Raw genomic sequence first — 25,688 nt, forward strand, 5'->3', positions numbered from 1 at the left:
GTTTGAAGCTGGGGAGGCGACTCAAGGGATAATAGCAACTGCTGTTCGAGCCTGGCAACCTGCGTGTGACATGTGTAACAGCACATGATCATTCTCACACTTGCAAGTGCACACACAAAAGGGGGGGGTAAGAAATAAAATTTCCTTTTTTAAAGAATTGAGTATGCTTATGTATTTCAGAGGGAAAGCTAATGAAACACAAACACCCACTTGACAGTTGATTAGGTTTCTACTGCTAAAGAGCAAATTGTCAAAAAAAAAAAAAAGTGAAGTTTCAAACAACCAACGCCCATTTATTATCTCCGAGTTCTGAAGGTCAGTGGCTCTTTTCTCTCTGGGTATCACCAGGCTGGGCTCAAGACATCATCAATGGCTGGTGACCCATCTACACAGCCCATAAGAGAGAGTACTGGAGGCAGGTGGGCCCTCTTAGGTTCTTCCATCATCCCCAAGGTCAAAGCTGGTCCAAATACTAGGCTTTAGTTGTAGGACTTACATCTCACGCAGAAGGATACAAGAAGTGCAGAAAAAGGAATGGGTGGGATGGGAAGATTGAAACCGCAAGGAGCCAATGAGAGCAAAGCTTCTAAACTGTCTCTTCTAAAATGGTTACAAAGTGTCAACTTTTATAGACGCTCGGTTCAGGGCATTTTGGGTAATAAACTGCTTTCTGGTGTTTATTTTTGACTGGTACACAAGAACATAAAAGTTCTGTGTTAATGGTGCACCATGGAGCTCAGTCTGTGTATATACTGTGCCATTTTCTGTTTTTCAAATACTGGGAAGACCATGAAAAGAAAACAGAAAGGAAGCTTTTATCTTTAAGAGATATGAAAGTATGGTTGGTGTACCAAACAAAGCACATGAATGGTAATCTGTACAATTTAACCTCTTTCCATGGGAATGATTTGAATTTTCATGTAAAAGAGCACAGTAAAGTTCCTGAGATGAGACAGAAATTACAGTTTTGCCCAAAGCAAAGAAAAGCAAGATCCAGCCAAAGACCATTCAATCAACTCCCTGCACATCAGATATGCTAACTACGCATCCATCCAGAGCTTGCCAGGCACAAATCTCATTTTATCAAAATGGAAGGCAGAGGTGATGGAGGTCAGACAATGATAAATGCTGCAGAACATAAACAATAAACACAATCTACCAGGTTCCACAGGCCAACACCCTGAAATGCAAAATCCACTTATGTTCAACCAAGGGAGAGATACGACCTTGGAACCACATCAGCCACAGTTATGAGGGCACTGTTACCACTCATTATCAACAAGCAATCAAACAGCACATCTCTGTTCACACAGAGCACACCAGACTGCTCACACCCAAGAGGAAAAGGCTACTGAAATTTGATGCTGAATGCAATATCCCATTCTTACGGTTCTGGAAGCAGGCTTTAAGCTACTTAACATGCCCAGAACACTCTCTATTGATACTCTTTATATGTCACACCAGGCACTCCTGGGAAGTAAGATGGGCCTCTAACCTCAGGGTACTTAAAGCCTAGCCAGTGACATACAGACATAGAATTATAGTACAGAGCATGAGAAAATGTGCATAAAATGAGTACATACATGATATTAAAATTACACACAAGGGAAATGCAAAAAGACTATACTATGAAAAAACACTGAACAATATGTTCATGAAAAAATCCTGAAGATTTATGTATGGAGGAAAAAATAACCTTATATTGTTATAAAATACATGTCAATTGTCTCAATTGCCTGTGTGTATGTGATGTGTGTATGTGTTTATGTGGATTCATGTGGAGTATAGAAGTCTGTATCAGATGTCTTCCTTAACTGTTTCTACTGATTTTTATATATTTCATATATAATATTTTCATTGAAAATTTTATACATGCATACTATGTATGTTGTTCATATTCCTTCCTAACTTCCTAACTCCTCCTCCCAACTTTGTGATACACCTTATGCTTTGAGACAGAGTCTCTCGTTGAGCCTGGCGGTCATTAACTTGGTTAGGCAAGTTGGCCAATGAACTCCAGGGATCTGCTTATCTCCACCTTGTAGCCTTGAGTTGCAGGCAAGCCTCACCCTGCCCAGGACTTACATAAGTGCTGGGGATCCCAACTCAGGCCCTTTACCAAGTGAACCACCTCCCTAACTCTCCTCCTACTGCTGCTCAAGCAAGTGGACCTACTTGTAAGTGACAGCACAGTCCTCTGCAAGAGAGCACTATACTGACATGGGTGCTACCCAATGACTAAGACATCAGTACTCATGAAGCACCCTGTGGTTTGGGTACCATTTGTCCTCTCCCAACACTCAAGGTGAAATTTGGTCCCCAATGTAACAGTGCTGAGTATGACCTTTGAGAGACGATTAGCGCATGAGATGTCACCCTCGGGGCTGGATTAATGCTGCTTTCCTGGGGATGGACTACTTACGGGAGCAGGGCTATTACAAAGCAAGGCCCCTCCTCCTGCTGTGTCTCTTCCTCTTGCCTACCCCAGCACCAGGACTTGCCAGATGCACCTGCCTCATCCTGGACATCTAGTCCCTTGGACCATAAGCCAAACGAAGTCAATCTGTTTAATGTACCAGTCTCAAGTACTCTGTCACAGCAACAAAAACCAGGCTGGTAGATAATTTTTAGAAAGAAAGAAAAAAAGGGGCTTATTCTGCTTATTCTAGTCCTTTCTGCCACACAGAGTGAATGGGAAAAGATAAACACAGACGTCAACGCTATTCGATAATGACAACCAGTGGCACTTCGGGCCTGGGCTTGGGTGTGCCATCGTGCCTATCCAGATGGTCCCAAGGAGAAACAGCCTGTATTCTCTAGGAAAACCTCTCTAGAAAACCTCCTCATTCCTCTCTACTTTAACCCCCCTTCCTTAGTGTGTATGTAAACTCACAAACTGGACAAGAGCCTATTCTGTACAAAAATAGCAACAAATCGAAACACACCTTTCTGCCTCACCCCATTTCATGCAGCCTACTTACTAACATAAGCCCCAAACACCCAGCTACTCACGAGGCATGACCACTGTCCTCTCTGCTCCTAGTCTTTCCCCAGGACATAAGAGGCAAGCAGTTCCGTATCTTTCTTTCCGCAGCCTGTCAATCTTAATAACAGTACTGGTGTAAGGAGGAGAAAAATGACAGAGCCTTCGTTGTCTCTGACAGTCTTGGCTAAACGCCCTGGGCCTCTTTCATTCACCTTGGCTGGTAAATGTCACAGTTTCATCAATTTTCTAGGTAACAGTCTCAGAATTAAAATTTTAAATTCGAATACCGTCCACTAAATCAATATCCCAACCTTCAAAATAGACATTCAGTTCAGGACACAACCATTGCTAACTGTTCATTCGGAGTCTCCTTAGAGTTACTTCTCACAGTATAATGACTCCTTGACAATTTCAATAAAGAACGGACAGCATTCAGTGACAAAAAGCTTTGCCATATCTTGGGTGGTGGAGAACGCAGACTTGCCTCTGGTCAGTGGGCACATTCCTAAAGAGGACGTCTGTATCAGTCTTGTGAGGCTCGGGGAACATCACAAATGTGGTAAAAAGAATACAAGAGCCAAAGGAGGGGAAGTGAGCATGGCATGGCTTGCCACACTCATGAACTCACTGCAGCCACCTGTGCATGGCACCCCTGCATCATGCCTGGGAGAGGGACCCCTGAGGCCCCACCCCTCACTAAAGGAATATGAGCAGCTAATGGTTCCCAGAGATGGATGAATCATTTTCTTCAGTGGTGTGGACATGGATAAGTTGCCCAGGTTCCAGTAAAAAGCCCCCCACTCATGCAGGCAACCACAATTGAACTCAGTGGGCCACACACACAAAAGATCAAAAAGCGGGAAGAAGGCTTGTTGGGACGGATGTTTTCAAAGGCAGAGGGAAGGGGAGGAGAGAGGACTCCAGGGGATAAAAACAGCCAGAATCCACTATATACATAGTTTTACTGTATCTAGTTTACAGTAATGATGTAATGATGGTTCTTTTAAGAATTTAGGAATGGCTGGGCGACTTTAATCCCAGCACTCAGGAGGAAGAGGTCAGCCGGGTCTGCACAGTGAGATCTGTCTACAAAACAGACAACCAAAGAACTTAAGAATGAGATTTTTATGTTTCCTGTTTTCTTTCTCCTTTCTTTGGTTCTGGGAATTAAATTGAGGGTCTCGGGTATGCTCCAAAAACTCTGAGCTGCACAAACTCTACTACTGAGCGACATCTCAGCCCTTCTTCACTTTTTAAATTGCCTGGCTCAGCCTTGAACCCACTCTGTACATAGTCCAGGATAGCCCTGGGCCTATGATTCTTTTGCCTCAGCCTTCTAAGTAGTTGGAATTACAGGCCTGTGCCACCAGGTGTGGTAGTATTATGTTCCCCAAAATATTGTGCAAGCCAATAAAATTATCTGGGGTCAGAGGACCCCAGGATAGCCACAATATTAAACATGAGGATAGGCAGTGGTAGCACACGTCTTTAATCCTAGCATTCCAGAGACAGAAATATCTCTGGATCTCTGAGTTCAAGGCCACATTAGAAACAGCCAGGCATTTGACACATGCCTTTAATCCCAGAAATCCAGCCTTTAATCCCAGGGAGTGACAGCAGAAAGTAGAAAGATATATAAGGCATGAAGACCGGAAACTAGAAGCATTTGGCTGGTTCAGCATTTTGGCTGGTTAAGCTTTTAGGCTTTGAGCAGCACAGTTCAGCTGCTGGATAAAGACTCAGAGGCTTCCAGTCTGAGGAAACAAGACCAGCTGAGGAACTGGCAAGGTGAGGAGGCTGTGGCTTGTTCTGTCTCTCTGATCTTCCAGCATTCACCCCCAATAACTGGCCTTGGGTTTGATTTTATTAATAAGACATTCTAAGATTCATGCTACAACCAGGCTACCTTAATCCTGCTTTCTGCAAACCAAAGAATTGCCACACACACATTTTGTTGTTATTGTTGTTTAAAATAACAAAATAATTTCTTGATTTAATAAGTCAAAAGAGAGTCTAAGTCACAACAGCCACAAAGAATGACAGAATAGGTCATCCTTGGGAGCTTAGGACTCAAGACAATTCACACTTGCACTCCAAGACGTCCAGGGCTGTGTCAACAGCTATGTGTTCTTTTCCCGTTGCCTCTGGGTACAGATCCCAGGGCCTCTAAGCAACATTAATAGGTTATGACTTTAATTTGCTCCTTGGTATGAATGACTAAAGCCTGAGGACCATACTGGAGCAATCCCTTAGTATGGACCCAAACGACAGCCTGTCATTGGAGCCATCTGCACAGAAGGAGGGAGCTCTGTTTTTCAACAGAGGTAGATTTCAACAAATCACTATTGGCTCCTCATAAAGTATCACTGCCCCCATTTCTATCACCCATGGACCCTGGCACCATTCTGAGGACTGAAGAAATAACAAAGGCAAGGGACTTGATGAATTTAATCACATCTATTCAACTGCTGTCATATGCCAGGTACTACTGAAGACTTTATAGGAATCAACTTATTTACTGTCAATATATAAACTGTATAAACTATATGCTGTATATACTACCAGAGTTACCATTTTAATGAAGAAGCAAATGCTGAGTAGTTAGTTAACTTGTCCAACAATATAGACCAGTCGGGTCTAAGAACTGATTTTCCACTCCCTGGAGGTGTCTGAACAGTAATGTGTAACCTTAATATCAAGATCCTACTCTCGGGTTGGGGATTTAGCTCAGTGGTAGAACGCTTGCCTAGCAAGCACAAGGCCCTGGGTTCGGTCCTCAGCTCTGGGAAAAAGGAAAAAAAAAGATCTGCTCTCAGCTATCAGCTCCTGTTATCATCTCAGCTCACATCTCTAATCATCGGACTACGTTAAGACATCAGTGATCCCAGTGGCTTTTCATTTCCCTTCCCCTGGCCCTCACGATACCCTCATGTGCTTTATTAGCCATTACAACATGCACTTGTAATCATCTTCAAGTCCCTTACACATTCTTCCCTCTGCAATGGCTACTCAGTGCAGACGCAGAGTTCACCGTGACCATGTCTCCCTTCTGCAGACACCCAATGGTTACACACAACCGAAGGTTCAGACTTTCTGAATTAATTCCTTTTCTTGTCACCATGGCCAAATTCCTGAAAGAATCGATTTAGGGGAGGAGAGGGTTAAGGGACACATGGGTTTAAGCTACGCATGGTGGCGTATCACTCTGCAGTGACAGGAACATGAGGTGATGGCTTGTTACATCTCAGGTAATCAGGAAGCAAAGAGAGCTCAGGTCTGGACACTGAGCTGTAACTCAAAAGGCCTGCCCTCCAGCAACCCACCTCCCCCGCTGGGCCCCAAAAGTCCGTTCACTATGAGCTTCTCGGTGGACTAACCCTTCACTGAAGTTAATGCCTTCATGATCTACTCACCTCTTAGCAATGTCATTAGATGGAGAGCAAGTCTTCAAACACGTGGGCCTTTGGGGAAACACTTCATATCTAAACCAATCAGTGTATCACTTTAAATTCATCACTGCCTACAGTGTCAAACAGAATCCTACTATATCTTATTCTATCTAGAAAATCCTTGGCATTTTTTTTAAAAGATTTATTTATTATGTATACAATGTTCTGCCTGCATGTATGCCTGCAGGCCAGGAGAGGGTGCCAGATCTCATTACAGATGGCTGTGAGCCACCATATGGGTGCTAGGAATTGAACTCAGGATCTCTGGAAGAACAGCCAGTGCTCTTAACCTCTGAGCCATCTCTCCAGCCCAACCCTTGGCATTTTTTATGCCACCCTCAAAACCCAACATCTCCTTTACCTTCCATCCACTCAGGTGAAGACCTTGGTATTTCACTGAGAAACTAAAGCAATCAGAACGGTCTTGCTCCACCTACCCACCTGCTTGCCTCTGTGCTGTTCTCTGTCCTCTCCTGTTCCCTGAGAGACACACCCACAATCCACCTAAGCCTATGGTGACTTTGTTTGTGATGGCCAAGTTTCTCCAAAACCACTCCTGGCCATGCCTTTTCTACCCTCGTCATACTGGAAGGTTGTGTGTGTGTGTGTGTGTGTGTGTGTGTGTGATGTGTGTATGTGGTTCTGTTTGGGGGTGAGTGTGTGTGGTGTGTATGGGGTCAGTGTGAGTGTATCTGTGAGTGTGTGTGGTATGTGTATATGTGGTATGTGTGTATGGTGTCTGTGTGTGTATGTGGTATCTGTGGGGGGGTCAGTGTGAGTGTGTGTGTTATGTGTGTGGGTGAGTGTGTATATGGTGTCTGTGGGGGTCAGTATGAGTATGTGTGTGTTGTATGTGTATGTGGTTCTGTGTGGGGGTGAGTGGGTGTGGTGTGTGTGTATGGTCAGTGTGAGTGTGTGTGTATGTGTGTGTGTGTAGTATGTGTGGATGTGGTATGTGTGTATGGTGTATGTGGTGTCTATGGGGGGTCAGTGTGAGTGTGTGTGTGTGTGTGTGTGTTATGTGTGTGGGTGTGTGGTGGGGGTAAGTGTGAATGTGTCTGTGAATATGTGTGTATGTGGTGTCTGTGTGTGTGATGGGGGGTCAATGTGAGAATGTGTGTGTGTGTGTGTGTTATGTGTATGTGTGGTGTCTGTGTGTGTGATGGGGGGTCAATGTGAGTGTGTGTGTGTGTGTGTGTGTGTGTGTGTTATGTGTATGTGTGGTGTCTGTGTGTGTGGTGATGGGTGTTGTTAGGTCAATGTGACTATGGGGGGGTATGTGTGAATGCACATGCGTTCACGCACATGTACACTTGTTGAGGGTTAAACTCAGGGTCTTATACATGCTGGGCAAGCATTCTATCACTGAATTACACACGCAGTCCTTTGTTTTTGGAGCTGAGTCTCACTGTGAAGCTTAGGTTAAGCACTGATCTTCTTATTCTCCTGCCCAATGCCCTTGCCCCAAGATTGCAGGCATGACCATCATGCTTAGCCAAAATAAAAGCTTTCTTTAAAACATATATTTTATTTAATCTTGAAAATTTCATGTTTGCAATGTATTTTTATCTTATCTACCCCCTACTACTTCCCTCTAACTTCCCTAACCCCTCTAGACTCCCCAATCTGTCTCTCTTCCCCCTTCCAACTCATGCCCTATCACCACCATCATCACCATCACCACCACCATCATCACCATCACCATGATCATCATCATCACCACTACCACCATCATCACCATCATCATGATCATCATCATCACCACAACCACCATCATCACCATCACCATGATCACCATCATCACCACTACCACCATCATCACCATATCATCATCATCACCACTACCACCATCATCACCATCACCATGATCATCATCATCACCACTACCACCACCATCACCATCATCATGATCATCATCATCACCACTACCACCATCATCACCATCATCATGATCATCATCATCACCACTACCACCATCATCACCATCATCATGATCATCATCATCACCACTACCACCATCATCACCATCACCATGATCATCATCATCACCACTACCACCATCATCACCATCATCATGATCATCATCATCACCACTACCACCATCATCACCATCATCATCATCACCATCATCATGATCATCATCATCACCACTACCACCATCATCACCATCACCATCATCACCACTACCACCATCATCACCATCATCATGATCATCATCATCACCACCACTACCACCATCATCACCATCACCACCACCATCATCACCATCATCATCAGTCTCACTGAGTCTGATTAGTGCTGCCCACACGTGGATAGTTGTGGGGCCATCCACTGGGGCATTCACAATCTACCAGTAGACACATGGTGGTAGACACAAAGAAAAATGATTCTGCCAAGACATCATCTGCCAACAGCTCCTTCACTGGGAATGGCACCTCAGAGATGCCTCCCCCAGTAAACAGCTTGTCTCCTGTATCTGCCCATTTCATTTCCAGGCTTTAAACAAATGTCCTATAGACGGTCTCTCTCACCCCTCCTGAATCCACTTTAGTGTAGGTTGAACATTTCCTCACCAAAATACTTCAGACCAGGAATGTTTCACATCTCAGACTGGGAGCAGGAAGGGAAACATTGAGAGATTCATAGAATGAGACCTAGTTCTAAACACAAAACTCTTTCATGTGTTTAGACATAGAGCCTGAAGGTGATTGCACACATTTTAAATAACACGGCATAGGAAACTATTTACACTGAAGCATCAGAAAGCAAAGGTGTCACTATCAACCACTCATAGGGACAATCTGTCTTGTCCTCACTCTGAACCTATAGCTACCAATGAGCAACCACTGTCATGTCCTTAATACACACGTCCTTGACAGTAAAAACAACGGCGTGCAGCAGGAAAGCAAGGTGTTTACTACATCTAGGCAGCAGAGAGCATCCCCAGAATACTGTAGACACAGATTCCTTGCCCATCTACTCAAAACATTCAAATAGTCCTCTCTCTTGCTTCCCCTCCTTCCTCACTGGCCACACTATCCTTTTGCTGGTTGCTTTTTAGCTTCCCAACCAAGAACCGCCAAAATACCTGAGGCTAACACTTCCTGACCAGAACCCCTCTTCATTTATCTGCCAACAGGACATCTCACTCAGATGCTTCTTAGACTCTCAGACCTTAAGAGTCAAAAAAAAAAAAAGGTTTCTATTTGAGCAAACTCAAACACACATACACACACACACACACACACACGCACGCACGCACGCACACACGCACAAAAAAGGTGCACACCATCTTCCCATCTCCATAAACGGTACAAGACTTTTTGACACTCTGTTCATAATTTCTTTACCTTCTACCCATCTGCAAATCCTTTTGGCTTCTATGTTCTAAACAGAAACCAAATCTGAAGGTTGATTCACATTCTCAGGTCTGAGTGGCATCATGCTTACCTGGATTCCTAAAAGACCTCATTTCATGGCCCCCTGCTGCCCCAACACCAAACCCTGCCTTTGTAGTTAGGAAGAGGAACTGAAGGGAAGCACCAGTCAGTGGGATAGGTTCACTCCCTCCAGTGGTTCCCTTCTGACACTCAAGCCGAAGTCCAGACCGGTTCCAGCCTCCCCTTCTCCTTTGACCCTGGGGGTGGAGCAGAAGGAAGCGCCTTCCACAAGAGTATCATTGGAAGCCTGAGGTCTTCCAGGCTGTTACCAGAACCAGGAGGAGAAAGCAAAGAGAATGCCCTGGGAAGCAGGAAGAAAGGAACCTAATTATACAGAGTCAGAGGCTTAGCAATGCGGTTGCCTGTGGCAACACACACACTCACAAATTTTTAAGTATCTAATGAACTGTATGATCCAGCTAGGGAGACTGGAGAAAGTGCCATGGCTTCACTTTGCTGCCGACAGTGAAATGCAAGGAGAGAGAGATAAGAAGAAAAAGTTGAAGCATAAAGGAAAGGCAGGACTCACAGTTCAGAAATAAAAACTTTCTCATACCCCGTCTTATCAGAAGGCAGCCAGTGCTACAACAGAAATGGCTTCCAGGCAAAGACTGAATCCAGAAGCCATCAGGAAAACAAGATGTAATTGTAAAGTTCTTTATTAAGCCCTCAGGAAGATTTCACGAGCCTTCACAGACCCTTACAAAGTGACAAAAGTTTCCTTGAAGGATCCTGAGGGCATTGTTCTTCAGCAGCCTTCCAGGGAATTCAAGGAACGGAACTTGCTGGTGATATCAAAGCAATGTGTTCCTGGGCCTTTGTCTAGCAAAGTTGATTAAAAATCAACTGGTAGGAAATCTGCAAAGATGCTTCTCGTTTGTTTTATAATTACGCCAACTGAATGTGGTAGCACAAGCCTGTAATTCCAGCCAGCACCTGGGGAGACAGAGGAAGGAGAAAACCAAGTTCAAGGCCCACCTAGACTTCACAGGGATAGTCTTCATTAGACCCTTGTCTCCAAGGATGAGCAGAGAAGCAAAAGAAGAGAGGGTCTGGTCTCCCTCAGACAAACAGGAGACTGCAAACATGTACTACTTGTTTACAGGACAGAAGGGAAATCCAGAGAACAGACCCACAGCCAAGACAGCAGGGCCAACCAATTCCATGAACAACTCCCAGGGCCATACGACCAAGAAAGAGTTACATGTGTCCAGCTGAATTTCAAAATCCAAAATGTTGTGCGGAACCCTGTAGGTGTGTATAAATATTGTCTCTGAATTTTAAAAACAAATTGTAAAGAAGATTATAAATTAAAGACTGTATGGGCTACTAACTGCCTCCTGTTTCTCTTTTCTACTTTTTTGTGGTTCTCTTTATTCCCCCTACCCCCCCCCATCTTTTTAATATAGAAGTGTTCAAGTCATGCTTGGTGGGTCACATCTATAATCCCAGGACTTGAGAGGCTGAGGCAGGTCTACCATGAGTTTGTGGTCAGCCCAGGCTACAGAGTAAGACTTTATCTCTAGTAATAAAAATTATTATTATTATTATTATTATTATTATTATTATAAATAAAATAAGTAAATGGCAATTGTGAAGGCTCGAATAATAAATGTCCCTTGTAGTCTTGGACATCTGAATACTCAATCCCCAGTTGGTGGCACCATTTGGGTAGGTTTGGGGAGTGTGGCCTTGATGGGAACCCTGGGGGCGGGGTCTGTAGGACTCATCTAACACAGTCTGGTCCAGGGGTGGGCTTTGGGAGTTTTAAGACATTCTAATTTGTTCCCTAATTTGTGCTTGGGGTTCCAGATGTGACCCGCCAGCCTGCTGCTCCAGCTGCTGTGACGGTGCTTGCTGCCACAGCAGCCTCTTATCCCTGGGGATAAGACCCTGTCTTTCCATGAGCCGCCATGCTGTCTTATCACAGCCACGGAGGAAGAACTAAGATGGAAGCTGATGCCATAGCAACACCCACGCCATCACACTGTTGACCTAAGGCAAGGATTCACTTCTCTTCCTCTAAATACCGATGCAGATGGAGCTCCCACACTGCCACTGGGCATGCCACTTAACGCTATCCTTACATACTCAAGGAGGAAAGTCTGAAGAAAAACACCCAGAGTCTGGCCTGATGAGACTTTCAACTTCAAGTCAGAGTCTTATATCATAATATATGAGGATCTGGAGAAGCCATGGGAACAATACATTGTTTGTTTGTTTTACATTTAGGGGAAAATACAATTTTTGAATAAAGAATGAAATCTGATGTTTAAAAACATGTCTTTAAGAGCTGGAGAGATGGCTCAGAGGTTAAGATACTCACTGGTTTTGAAGGGGATTGGAGTCAGTTCCTGGCACTCACATGGAGGCTCACAGGCACCTCTAACTCCTGCTTCAGGGCATCCACTGCCCTCATCTGCTCTCCAAGGGCTCTAAGCACATACATATACTCAGGCCAAACACTCAGACACATAAAATAAACCTTTAAAAAACGTCTTTAAAATGAATTAACATTATCACCAAGGGCTGTCTGGTTTCCTCTCGTTTTTTAAAGCAGAGGTTGGCCCTCTCTTTAAATGAACAGAATACGGCCAAAGTCATAAATGACAATAGAACTGTTGTACCACTCTTTCCCCTCTGTTCTTCTGGAGGCTGGGCCCTGAAACCTGGGTGCTACGTTATGAGGAAGCCAGGTAACACTGTGGGAAAGCATAGTGCGGCTTTCAAACAAGCATCGGTATTTAAGATGGCGTTTGCCGCCCGGTGGTGGTGGCACACACCTTTAATCCCAGCACTCGGGAGGCAGAGGCAGGCGGATCTCTGTGAGTTCAAGGCCAGCCTGGTCTACCAAGTGAGTTCCAGGAAAGGCGCAAAGCTACACAGAGAAACCTTGTCTCGAAAGGAAAAAAAAAAAAAAAAATAAGATTGGGTTTGTCTCAACTCTGTCCTAGCACCTCAAAGTTGGTGCAGTTCAGTTATTAACCACGTAACTGACCACAAAGGAAGCAGATCAAGCCTGGGGTGGGCTGAGGGGTAATCCTGGCCTTGGGGCCCCTGCTCAGAAGAACACCCCATCGCTTGCTGTGGTAAATGAAAGCCCTTGCAGGGTTATCCCAGGCACACGGCAGCCTCACTTCGCTCTCTCACACTTAGACTCTCTCTGTAAGTCTAGCTTCATGACCTAGTGTGACTGGACTTGGAAGTCTAAAGGACATGTGAAATGTAGTATTCCGAAAACAAAACTACTAACTCCCTCCTCCCCCAAACCGGCCTGTCCATCAGACTGTATTCTCTCCTCCCTCATTTCACACTCCCAGAGCCTGCCCAACACACAGCCTACACAGGCTGCAGAGCATGCGCATGCGTGTGACATGACCGCTTCAACATTACCCCCTCATTTCTTACCACTACTTAGCGTCAGTGGTCTTGCAGCTCTGGGACTCCTATTTGTCCCTTCCTAGGGCCCATGTGCTGTTCTCTGTCCGCCACAGCCCTCCGGTGCTTATCATTCAACTCAGTCTGAATCGCAGATGACTCTTCTGAGCAGCCAGCAGAAACTCCCAGCCACTGTGACAGGTCAACTTGAGAGTACTCAGTACCACCTGCCACTTGAACATCGACTGCCTCTCCTGGAAATAAACTCCTTGGAACCAGGGACCTTGTCCCTTCTCAGACACAGGAGCTGCCCAGGAAATATTTGCTGCTGACTGAACAGGGGTGAGAAATAGTAAGCACAGTCCCAGGCCGGAGGTACTGTGAGAGTATGTCTGCAGCACTTTAGAATTTTAAGTAAGAAACTTCCTTAGTCAATATCCCCTAGAGACTATCCTGACCCCCCAAAAGAAACCTGAGAAGTATCTTGCAAGGAAAAAAAACAACAAACAAACAAAAGCAAAAAACTAAGCTGTAAATCGTCATCTCTAATTCACGAGGCAGATCTTAAACTTTGCAGTCCATAACAACAGGCAGGTGTGTGTTACTCCAAGCTGTCTGAGCGAGGAGGTGCCCAACCTTAAACCATTCCTTCAGAACTTCTGTCTGAAATAGATTCTGTAGTGAATAGATGAGTCGGCACTTAATGCCTGTAAATTGAAGCTGAAATAACATGGGAAATATCACATAAAGCATACAAGAGTAGGCTTTGATTGTCATACCCCAATCTATCGAGGTCATAACAATCATGGAGGACATGGAAAACAGAATCCTCTTATGATTCAGAACAAAGTTAAACCAAGGTTAATTTGTGAGATTTATGTCTACATTTGAAAAAAAAATGTCTCTCATGATAATCAAATGTGTAGGCCAAGTGTGGTGGTGTATATGTTTAGACAAGCATTTCAAGTTAGAGGTCAGTCTGGGATAAACAGAAAGACTCCATATCATTTAAAAAAAGGAAAGAAAGAAGGAAGGGAGGGAGGGTCTAGAATGATTAAATCTTAAATGACTACTTCCACATTAGCTGTCAATCAAACATCCAAAATTCTATCTTTATAGCTCACACTGATTTAACTAAGGAGAAGGCAGTCTAACTTAATTAAATGTTCACTGAAACAAAACTGGAACTATCCCCTTTATATAACTAATAAAGTATAAATTAAAGAAAATTCTCAGGTGTCTGTCTCATTGATAGAACAATGTTTACCATACTTCCATTCCTTGTTTATTTGTATACGTCATAAACACACACACACACACACACACACACACACACACACACACACTTGAATGTTTCTGTACTTACTGATGTTTCAATTAGCTCTGACAGCTTTTCTTTGAACCTTTATCACTTTCAACTGTTTATTTTACTCTAGTGTGGGTTTAAAAAAATTGAAAGCACTGAGTGTCATTAATAAAGAACTTTCCAGAATTCAGTCCCTCCTTATCCCTAAACCTGGAAAACAACACAGGCTAGGCACAGGATAATCATACATGCCCTACAGAAGACACACCAGCACCTACTATGATCAACCATCTGAGAAAGGACAGCAAAAAAAATAAACCAAGAACCATGAAAAGAATGCAAGGTATGTCACAGAACAGCCTCTAGACCAAGCATGTCACAGAACAGACTCAGACCAAGCATGTCACAGAACAGCCTCTAGACCAAGCATGTCACAGAACAGCCTCTAGACCAAGCATGTCACAGAACAGACTCAGACCAAGCATGTCACAGAACAGCCTCTAGACCAAGCATGTCACAGAACAGCCTCTAGACCAAGCATGTCACAGAACAGCCTCTAGACCAAGCATGTCACAGAACAGACTCAGACCAAGCATGTCACAGAACAGCCTCTAGACCAAGCATGTCACAGAACAGACTCAGACCAAGCATGTCACAGAACAGCCTCTAGACCAAGCATGTCACAGAACAGCCTCTAGACCAAGCATGTCACAGAACAGCCTCTAGACCAAGCATGTCACAGAACAGACTCAGACCAAGCATGTCACAGAACAGCCTCTAGACCAAGCATGTCACAGAACAGACTCAGACCAAGCATGTCACAGAACAGCCTCTAGACCAAGCATGTCACAGAACAGCCTCTAGACCAAGCATGTCACAGAACAGCCTCTAGACCAAGCATGTCACAGAACAGACTCAGACCAAGCATGTCACAGAACAGACTCAGACCAAGCATGTCACAGAACAGCCTCTAGACCAAGCATGTCACAGAACAGACTCAGACCAAGCATGTCACAGAACAGCCTCTAGACCAAGCATGTCACAGAACAGACTCTAGATCAAACCATGTCACAGAACAGCCTCTAGATCAAGCATGTCACAGAACAGACTCTAGATCAAACAAAGCCTTTCACACACATTTACAAAGTCCTGTCAACTCCAACACAGATGTTGAAGAAACTCAAGATCAATCAGAGCACCTCTGCTTGTCCCACCAGGATACATGAGGCCCACCAGGCAGCTCCGGGGACACCACTCAGCAGCTCCACCATAGCATCTCCAGGGTTCTTTCACACATCAGCTCCTGAACTCCCATGATGTACTGTAAAACTTCTCAGGAGAGAAAAAGGAACAGAACTATCAGGACTTGGTGACAAGTTAGCTATGAAGGAAAGGTGGGGAGGGGAGGGGAGTGGATCCCCAAGACTCTCAGGAATGCATATATGACAACTTCTTAGGGCTGGAGAGATGACTGAACAGTTAAGAGCACATACTGCTCTTGTAGAGGACCTGAGTTCAGTTTGTAGCACCCATGCCGACAGCTCAGAGCCATAGCATCCATGGGTACCCACACTCACGTGCACCTACCCACACATAGATAGGCACAGACACATAACTAAAAATAAATGTAATTAAATAAATGTAAAATAAATCTTTAATAATCAATATTGTGCTACTTTAATTATATGGTAAAAATTACACTTGGATTCAACAATTAGGGTTTTTAAGTTCTTAGGAAACTAGCTTTAAATTTTCAATTACATATATGGTATTTTCAAGGATAAATGTATTTTATTAATAAAATGTAAGAGGGCCCACCATGGCAGCACAAGACAGAACTCAGGAGGTGGAGACAGGAGGATCAGGCATTCGAGGACAACCTCAGCTACAGTAAATTGGGCTAGCCTGGCCTATCTCCATAAATAAACCTGTACATACAGAAAAGAAAAGTTTTTGGAGAAAGTGGGAGAGAACACAAGTTTAAGGGCAGAATAATAGAGAAATATTACTAATAGAGAAAAAATTTGGCTTATACTAAATAACATGTTTTTGTATTCTTTTTAAAGGGAGAAGAAAAAGTGCAATACAATTATCAAATATAAATTCACTCATCCCATTAAGAGTCATGTGATAGATTTTAAAATGCCAATATTTATGGTAAACCAAGATCTGCATCTACCAAAGTTATGATAAAATCTTACCTTCAACTTAAAATTATACACAGGTAAATATTTTTAAGTGGTTGAGAAACCATTGCCCTCAGAATCGTGAAAGAACAAAGATCTCAGGGTGAGCATGAGGAATGTTCAGTTTTGAAGGCCCGTCTGAAGACCATCCAGGCAATGCATAAGAAGAGCTAACACATGTGCTCAAAGCACAATTTGGCCTCCAGCCGTGGCATTCATAGAGACGCGCTCCGTGGTCACTGCCACCCTATGAAGCTGGTACTGTCACCACGCCACTATATAAATGGAGACCATGAAGCAGACATTAGGGAGAGTCACCAATACCACACAGCTCTCCTGGAGAACAGAGTGTAATTTAAAGCCAGACAGCCCCGACCTTCAATTGTCTTTGCACATGATAGCATCTCTCGAGATACCTGGGCTGGAGATACTAATTAGGGGAAGGGATCATCTGTCTTTAGACAATAATGTATCTATGGAGCAGATCACACTGCCTAGGAAGAACACATATTTATCCTCGGGAAAATGAGAACTTTAGCATTACACAGCCCTGTGAGGATGTTCCTGTCATCCCCTTAAAGAGAAACTTAGTCTTCCTGCGGCTTTCTTTCCCAGACACCCTTGGGCCACTACACTGCATATATGCTACTGCTAACTAACAAAGTCAGAGGGATCCCTGAATAGATTTCCCTACTTCATCTTTGCCCCTCTGGCCCCCTACCAGTACCAAAAGATACCCCAGACAGGAAAATCGTGTGTGGTAAGTGTGACAATCTGCTGTCTTTTCCAATATTATCAGTCATTTTCCAAAATAGACAGCAGGTGAAATCTCGCATACATTGCAAAATACATCATCTGGATGTAAAGTGGAGCGTCAATACTCATGGCAGAGTGCAGAGTGGAGCCTGCCTAGTCATGCTCAGTAGACAAGATCATGTTCAACACTGGAATATCTGGAGACAGCACTACATGTATGAGCCTCTGCAGCATCAGAACATGGGAAATCAAGGCTAAAATCCTGATGAGTGGCAACAGTCAGGGCTGAGGATATAGTTCGGTGGTGGAGTGCTTGCCTGTCACATGTAAGGCCCACATATAAAACACAGTACCAAAACACCAAACCAACTCAATGTTTCATGGGACAGGAAGAGTGACCATAAAGAAAAACCAGCAGAAAGTCTGAGAGGAGAAAAACAAGGAATCTGTTCTGCCTGTCTTTACAACAAAATAAGATTTCAAGAAAGAATGAGTCACTGTTGTCAATGCCGCAGAAAGCTGAGGTTCTTCGTAAGGCTAAGAACATCTCTGGCAGCTCCAGAGCAAAAGATGTTTAAAAAACAAATTAACTATGAGAAGTTAAGGAACACATGAGATCTCAGAAGTTGCTTCTAAATTAGAGATGCTTGGGCATGACCCAGCACTACCAGGAAAGGAAGAGCAGGGAAAGGAGGCAGAGCTACCACAGAAGAGGAGGGAGGGAGAGGGTTCAGGACAGAGGCACTGAGACTCTCCCCCGAGGCAGGAGAGGAATAGATGGAGTTTGGGAATGGAGTGACCCAGGAAGTGATTTCCAGTTGTCTTTACTGTTTGAGTGAAGCCAAGGATCAGTTCACTGGAAGAAGAGGAAAGCCGTGTGTCACTGTGAGCTGCGTGCCTCATCTTCCCCTTCCTTAACTTCTGGAAGTCAGAGGACAGCAGGTCTAGAAGCATGCTTCTCAGGGCCAGTTCCGATTCTGTGAGGAAAGTCCCAAGAATCTACAACCTCTGCCTCTAAAAGAGTCATTAGGAAAGGCACCTCAGGCTGTAACACTGAGACACAACATGGCTAAAATCGCCACCGTGAGAGCAGGTGTCACAGTCATCCTGGATAACAATTCAGTGTCATCATAGGCATCTTCAAATTTTCCATGGATATTTAAGAATCTAGACCTTGCTCTGTCTCTTTCCTTCAGACGGTGCCCTTCTTCCTACTTTATAAAAGACAATGACCACTGCTTTCGCTCAGCCTCGCCTCCACTGGAAAGGCCAATTATATGCTCAATGCCCCTAATCTACAGAGATCGCTCAGGAAAATCTGCTTTGGTCCCATGACACTCTAGAGAGTTCAGGGCAAAGGCACTTAATTTTCCCAATTCCCGAGCAGGCTCCCACTATGGTTTGGATATAATTAACTACCAGTCAAGTCCTCGGTGTGGCAGTATTTGGAGGTGACATAAAAGCTTTAATAATGGTGAATAGTTAGATTAATGAAGGAGTTGCCTCCTGGGGGGAGTGGTGTGGTTCTCCTGAGACCTTGGTTAGCTCTTTAGAGAAAGTCGTTATAAATGAGCAATCATGGTTTCTCCTTGTCTCTCTCACTTCTCCCGCCATGCCATCTCTCCCTCTCATAGATGCACCCTTGCTATTTTATGCCATCCTCCATGAGGCTCTCACCAGATGAACAAATGCCAACATCATGCCTTTGAACTTGCAAACTTTTCTTGACTCATTCATTACCCAGCTTCTGGTGTTTCATAATGGTAAAACGAAACAGACTAATACAGATATTAAGAGTTAAATGAGTTGGGGGTTTAGCTCAGTGGTAGAGCGCTTGCCTAGCAAGCGCAAGTCCTGGGTTCGGTCCTCAGCTCTGGCAAAAAAAAAAAAAAAAAAAAAAAAGTTAAATGAGCTGGGCATGGTGGTGCAGACCTTTAGTCCCAGCACTTAGGGAGGCAGAGGCAGGTGAATCTCTGAGAGAGTTGAATGAATTAAGAGACTTGGCCATTTATTAGGAAGAGACACGGGATTGAAAGACACCTGTGACTCCCACAGCAGCTGTCCATTTTCCCACATCATACTCCACTTACAACAGTCTGAAACCCTAAGAGGTGGCCTGGTTATTTTCAGATTCTTAATATTAAAAGTGAGGAAGGCTGTGCTACAATTCTAACACTGCCTATTTGCCCATAGATCTCACTATCCCTCTCCCATAGCAAGAACCCCACGCGCTTCTGAAGCGGCAACATTGCTCACACACACCAGCGGCACACATGCAGTTATAATCACAAAGGAGCCCTGCTCATCTGCCATAGAGGGGATAAGATAGTACTACCCAGGGAGCTGAGCAGTGTTGCAGGCTTCTGCCTGAGGTGACAAATTGATACTAGAAAGTCTTACATATCCTACTGAACAAGCAAGAATAAAATTCTTCTCCCGATATCCATGAGAACTGGTTTCCTGCTGCTGTGACAAACTGCTATAGACTTGATGGCTTAAAACAATAGAAATGTATTATCTTCTAATTCTGGAGGCTATGAGTCCAAAATGAATTTGACTAGGGTAGAATTAAAATGCAGGCAGGCTGGTGCCTCCTGGAGGCGCTCTAAGGGAGCAGCCACTTCCTCACGTCCTCCTCAGCCTCTGGAGGCCACCTGCCTTCCCTGGCTCAAGGACCTCTTCTCGTAATGCACCACTCCAACCTCTGTTTCCATCGTTACAGCTCCTCCTCGACTGTCCAGCCTTCCTGCCTCACATATGAGCACACCTGTAATTGAATCACCATCAAAGAAGATAAGGTCGATGGAATTTTAGCAAGACAGCCAATGTTTCCAGGCAAGGTCTGGCATCAATCAGGAAACTGCATTTGTCTTTGTTAGGAAAAAAAAAATATTACCAACAAAATATGAGTGCAATTTGAAGGACCTTCCAAATCCTCCAGTTTACTCATTCTGTACAGATATACAGTTCTACACCAGCAGCCTGTGGTCTCTGCAGGACAGAATTCAGTGAATCTCTGAACATGCCTGTACCCTTTGAAAATGTGCATGAATACCCACTTGCCTTGTAGAATGTAGTTCTTTCTGTGAAGATCTACCCAACATCCCAATGTTTACCCCTATTTTGTGAAATTCTACTGTGAAATAGAATAGACCGTGAAACTAGCCAAAACAAACAAACAAAACGAAACGAAAACCAAAAGTCACCATGTTCCACCAGCAACAGCATCTCACTTTCCTGCTTCTTCTCACCCTAAGGATTTTCTAGGGCCATCTTCTGTACTGACTTTACCCCCAAATGACCACAGAGGGCCAGCAGACCCGAAAGGAAAGGAAGAATCTTCATTTCAACACAGCTGCACAGGCTAAGAAAGAAATGGCCAGTCAGGGTATTTCCAAGATAAGCCTCTGAGCATTTTGCATAAGGTTTTTAGCTGAGGTTAAAATCTTTCTCAGACGAAATCAACAAGTATCTTCTCATGCTTCAAAGTCACCTCCAGAGTCTTTTCAGTGTGGCAAGCGTCAGAGGGACTCTACCCTCCGATCAGACAGGACAGTATCCTGGGCTAACCTGTGGACAGCTGACATCAGAAGAGCAGACTGTCTCTCCTGCCCTCACTCCATCAAGCTGAAGACAAAAACCTCCTCATTTTCCTCGCTTACAACCCAAGCCACTCTTAAAACTTGATAGGAGGCAGGAGACATGCGCATTCTCTTTACACATTTCCTTTCTTAAAAGGCAATACTGTCTGTCTCTTCCGGAGACCCTTTCCTCCCAACACAGTGAGACAGAACAACAGCACACATCGAGAGCCCTCCTACAAGATGGCGGCAAAGATGCAGCCACAAAGGCCATCTGCAAAAAGGCTGTCATGCAAAGAAGGGCGAGCCAGCAACCCTGCAGACTTTGTGAGAAGAAAAAAGTACAAGGAAATTATCCTGGGAAAACAAGACAGAGAGAGAATGGGGGAGAGAAAGAGAGAGGGGGGGGAGGGAGGGAAATTTATAACAAGACAATGTTAACGTGACGTCATTATACTCACTGTCTGATGGCTTCTGTCAAGGTATCGCAGCCCAAAATAATCTATCTCCACAAGGTTTATGTGACGGAAAACATGGTCAAGGACAACGGAACCTTTTGTTGACTTCTGCAAAATAATCCACAGATTGCTTTTTAACGAGGTGCCATGTCTTTCTCCAGGGGACACAATCATATTCTCTTCTCTTACGAGCTGTCCTCAGGGGAGCATTTGCACTGGGCCACGCCACTCTCTCTAGGTTTTGCCTCAGTTACAAAGACAGATGTGCTATAAATTTCAGTACATTAAAGAAATGGTCTTTGAAAAATCCCCTGAAATTTTAGGAGCATTAAGTTAATATAAGACCCTTCTCTTATGGGATTACAAATTCTCTCCAGGATGAAATGCTTCTTTACTTTTAATTTTATGTGTATAGGTGTTTTGTCTGCACATTTGTCTGTGCATTATGTGTGTGCCCAGTGCCCACAGAAGCCAAAGAGAGGACATCAGAGCTCCTGTAACTGGAATTATAGATAATTGTAAGCTACCATGTGAGTTCTGGGAATTGAACTAGGGTCCTCTGGAGGACCAGCCAGTACTCTTAACCATTGCACCATCTCTCCAGCCCCAAATGCTTCTTTAAATAAAGATAACTCTCTATATAAATAACATTTAATAAATTCATTAGGCATCACGATGGCTAAAATTCCCATAATCCTTTCATTTGAGAAGTGATTTCCCACATACACCAGTATTTTTTAAAATTTTTTTATTTAAAAGTTTTTCATTTTACATACCAAGCCTTGTTCCCCCTCTCTCCCCTTTTCCTGCTCCCCCCCTCCTTCCGCCATCCCACCCCCAACCCCTCCTCATAGGACTAAGGCCTCCCTTGGGTAGTCAACATAGACTGGCATACCAAGTTGGGCCAGACCAAGCCCCTACCACCTGCATCATGGCTGAGATATACCAGTACTCTTAAAAGTATCTAGAATAGAAAACCCATAAAATTAAAATAATAGCCAAAGCTTTTATTTTTTCAACCCTCAAAGGCTAAATCCATAGATTAAAGCCGCTAAATATATGTTGCAAAACCCTCATGAGGACATTTTATGTGATGTCTTACACATGAGCACAGCCAGAAAACACTCATCTGTGTTGCATTTTAAGTGCTGAAACCTATAGAAATACTCTACCCTGTCTTCTCTCCCTCCCAAAACACATGCACAGTATAAGTAAGGCCCTTAGCTAATTACCCGCAAATACAAGAAGCATGTAGGCAGCAAGCAGTATGCCACACTGGCCTTGACCATGATCTGTCAGGACAGCACAGGCGCACAGGCAGTCGGATCTTCCTTCTTTGGCCTCGTCATGGGCAGGAATTATTGGGCAGTGAAAGAAATCCCCAGTTCACTCACTGTTTCCTAGGGCTTTTGTTCCTCTGCAGCTTCTCCTGGACAATTACCACCAGCTGCGTAATTATATCAGGTAAACTATATAGACCACCTGGCTTTTAGAAAATAGACCATGATAAGAGTAATAAAATTCACACTTGGAAAAGATAGTCCTTCTTACAAATCCCCAAATCTCTAAATAACACTAGTTCAACTAAATTATCGCCCCCACCCCCCCCCCCCCCCCCAGGCTTCAAGGTCCACTAAACTGTTTACTTAAAGCCAAAAGCCTTTCCATGATGGACTTATACATGGCTGGCCGCTTCTGCCCAATAACAATGGCACATCCGGTAAATGGCTCTTGGTGCTCATGTCTCTATGTATTTCTCTACAATCAACATCTGGAAATGACATCACTCAATGGAAGAATATCATACTTAAAACTAGAGTGGGTACTGCCAAGAAGACCATTATAATTATATTAATACATAATTAATTACTCGGTGAAAATGCATGCTCCCTCATCCTTGCCAAAACTTGGGTGGAGATGTGAGGTACATGGCAAAGAGGAACTGTTTTTATTTATACTTCCTTGACTATATTAAAAACCAGTCCTCCTTCATGTACTCACCAGCCAAATACACTCACCAGCACAGGGGCTAGCTAGTCCTTAACTCGGTTATGAGCTGATCCTCTGAGGCTTTAAATACATACACAATTTTATCTAGTGAATTAACTCCTCACTCCATCTGGAAATTATTTGTTTGTGTTTGGAATAAGGCCTAATTTTGTTTCTAAATGGATAAAAACTGTACCATGGTTTACTCAAAATCCATGATTTCTTTTAGGATTTAAAATATCTTCACCTAAAGTCCCAATTCTCTCCCAGAAATAGTCAAGGAACAAGACTTCTAATATCTTAATGAATTTAATATACTTTGCTTGCTATCTAAAATATTTTTTCAAAATTGTCTTTGACTATTCTTAGATATTTTTCTCTATGAGAAATTTAGAAGCACCTTGCAAACTTAACTTTAAAAATTTTAGCAGTCTGGACATGATGGAATAAGCCTTTATTCTCAACACTTAGTAGATAGAGACAGGTGGATCTTTGTGAGTTCAAGGCTAGCCTAGTCTACAAAGCAAGTTCCAGGCCAGCCAGGGCTATGTAAGAGACCGTGCCTCAAATAAATTAATCATGTTAGGAATTTGGAATTAAATTGACAGACTAGAGGACTAGATAGTGGAGATGACACAGTATTTACTAGGTAAAACCAATGTGGTTTTCTTTTACATGCTTTGTGCTGGCTGGTTTTATGTTAACTTGACACAAGCTAAGTCATCTGAGAAGAGGGAGCCTCAACTGAGAAAATGCTTCCATCAGATTTGGCTTTAGGCATGCCTATAAGACATTTTCTTAAATAATGGCTGATGATAGAGGGGCCAGCCCATTGTTGGTAGGGCCAGCCCTGAGCTGGTAGCCTCGGGTTCTATAAAATAAAAAAAAAAATAAAAAAAAAAAAAAAAACCCACAGGCTGAGCAAGCCATGTGAAACAAGTCAGTAAGCAACACGCCTCCTGCTTCCAGGCTCCTGCCCTGTTTGAGCTCCTGTCCTGCCTTCCTTCAATGATGGACTACAATGTGAAAGCATAAGACAAATAAACCCAGCCCAGCCCAACTCATTTTTGGTCATAGTGTTTTTCATAACAATAGTAACATGAACTAGGACATGCCTGTACATAATCTTATAAAATTTTACCAATGTTTTGTGGCAGGCAAAATTATAGAATCTTCTTCCCAAGAAAAGATATTCTGTCATCACCCCTGGAACCTCGCTACATCATGTCACCCCAGCCACTATGTGTTAGGTGGTACAGAGACCATGAGACAAGGAAACTTCCTACTGGTGAGTCGGTGTACCAGCATGCAAAGCAGCTACTCTAGCAGATGAGAAAGACATATGCTTGATGATTCAAGCATCCTTGTTCCTTGTGTAGGGTAAAAAGTTCAAGCTCACTTCCAAGTTTCGAAAACCCACCAACCCCTGAGCTCAAAATCCCAGCAATGCCCCAAACACAGGACTTGAAATCCCACCAATCCCCATCCTGAAAATTTCCACCTTGGAAAACTCCACCTCCAAGAAACCCCATATAAGCCCATCTCCCGCTTAGTCCCTTGTTGCTTCTTGTCTGAGCAGAGGCAGCCACCCCTGTGTCCTTCCCTCACACACCGCTTGTGTGAGCTTTGTTGTACAGTGGGACTTTTATGGTATTCCTTGGCTCCCAACTATAACTTTCCCCTCAGAGCTGTAGCACCTGCAGTGGGGAAGCCTTTCCTGTCAGAGCTGTAACATGACTTGAAAAATGGAGAAGACTGAGAAGCTGTGTGCTGACTAGATTTCAAATGAATATAGGACCACCTGGACATATCTGTGGCCATGTGGTCTGAAGGGTTAAATTGAGGAGCAAAGACTCACACATTCAAGATTTGGGTCTCGAACTGAGTGAAGGGGAGAGAGTGAGCTGAGCATGAGCAGTCTCAGTCTCTCTCTCTCTCTCTCTCTCTCTCTCTCTCTCTCTCTCTCTCTCTCTCTCTCTCTCTCTCTGCTTCCCAACTGTCTTTACTTACTTTCTGTTTCTGTGACTGAGCGCTGACCAACTGTCTTCACTTACTTTCTGTTAATGTGATTGAACGCTGACCGAAAGCAACTTGGAGAGGAAAGGCTCTAACAGGCTTGCACATTCTGATCACACTCCATCACTGAGGGAAACCAAGGC

The 25,688-nt window shown here is 43.8% G+C and overlaps 1 protein-coding gene across 4 annotated transcripts in view; it reads right to left on the reverse strand.

Annotated features, from left to right (window-relative positions):
* Positions 1-25,688, reverse strand: part of Epb41l4a (erythrocyte membrane protein band 4.1 like 4A) — a 204,375-nt gene that overhangs the window by 94,815 nt on the left and 83,872 nt on the right. For 3 of the 4 annotated variants that reach the window (XM_036204698.1, XM_036204695.1, XM_036204694.1), the window contains exon 2: positions 21,544-21,648. The exons of the other annotated variant lie outside the window; for it this stretch is intronic. In XM_036204698.1, the coding sequence (XP_036060591.1) occupies positions 21,544-21,648 (105 nt within the window). The remainder of the gene's footprint in view (positions 1-21,543; positions 21,649-25,688) is intronic. 4 annotated transcript variants of the gene reach the window in all.

Source organism: Onychomys torridus, chromosome 13, assembly GCF_903995425.1.
Source record: "Onychomys torridus chromosome 13, mOncTor1.1, whole genome shotgun sequence".
Lineage (NCBI taxonomy): Eukaryota > Metazoa > Chordata > Mammalia > Rodentia > Cricetidae > Onychomys > Onychomys torridus.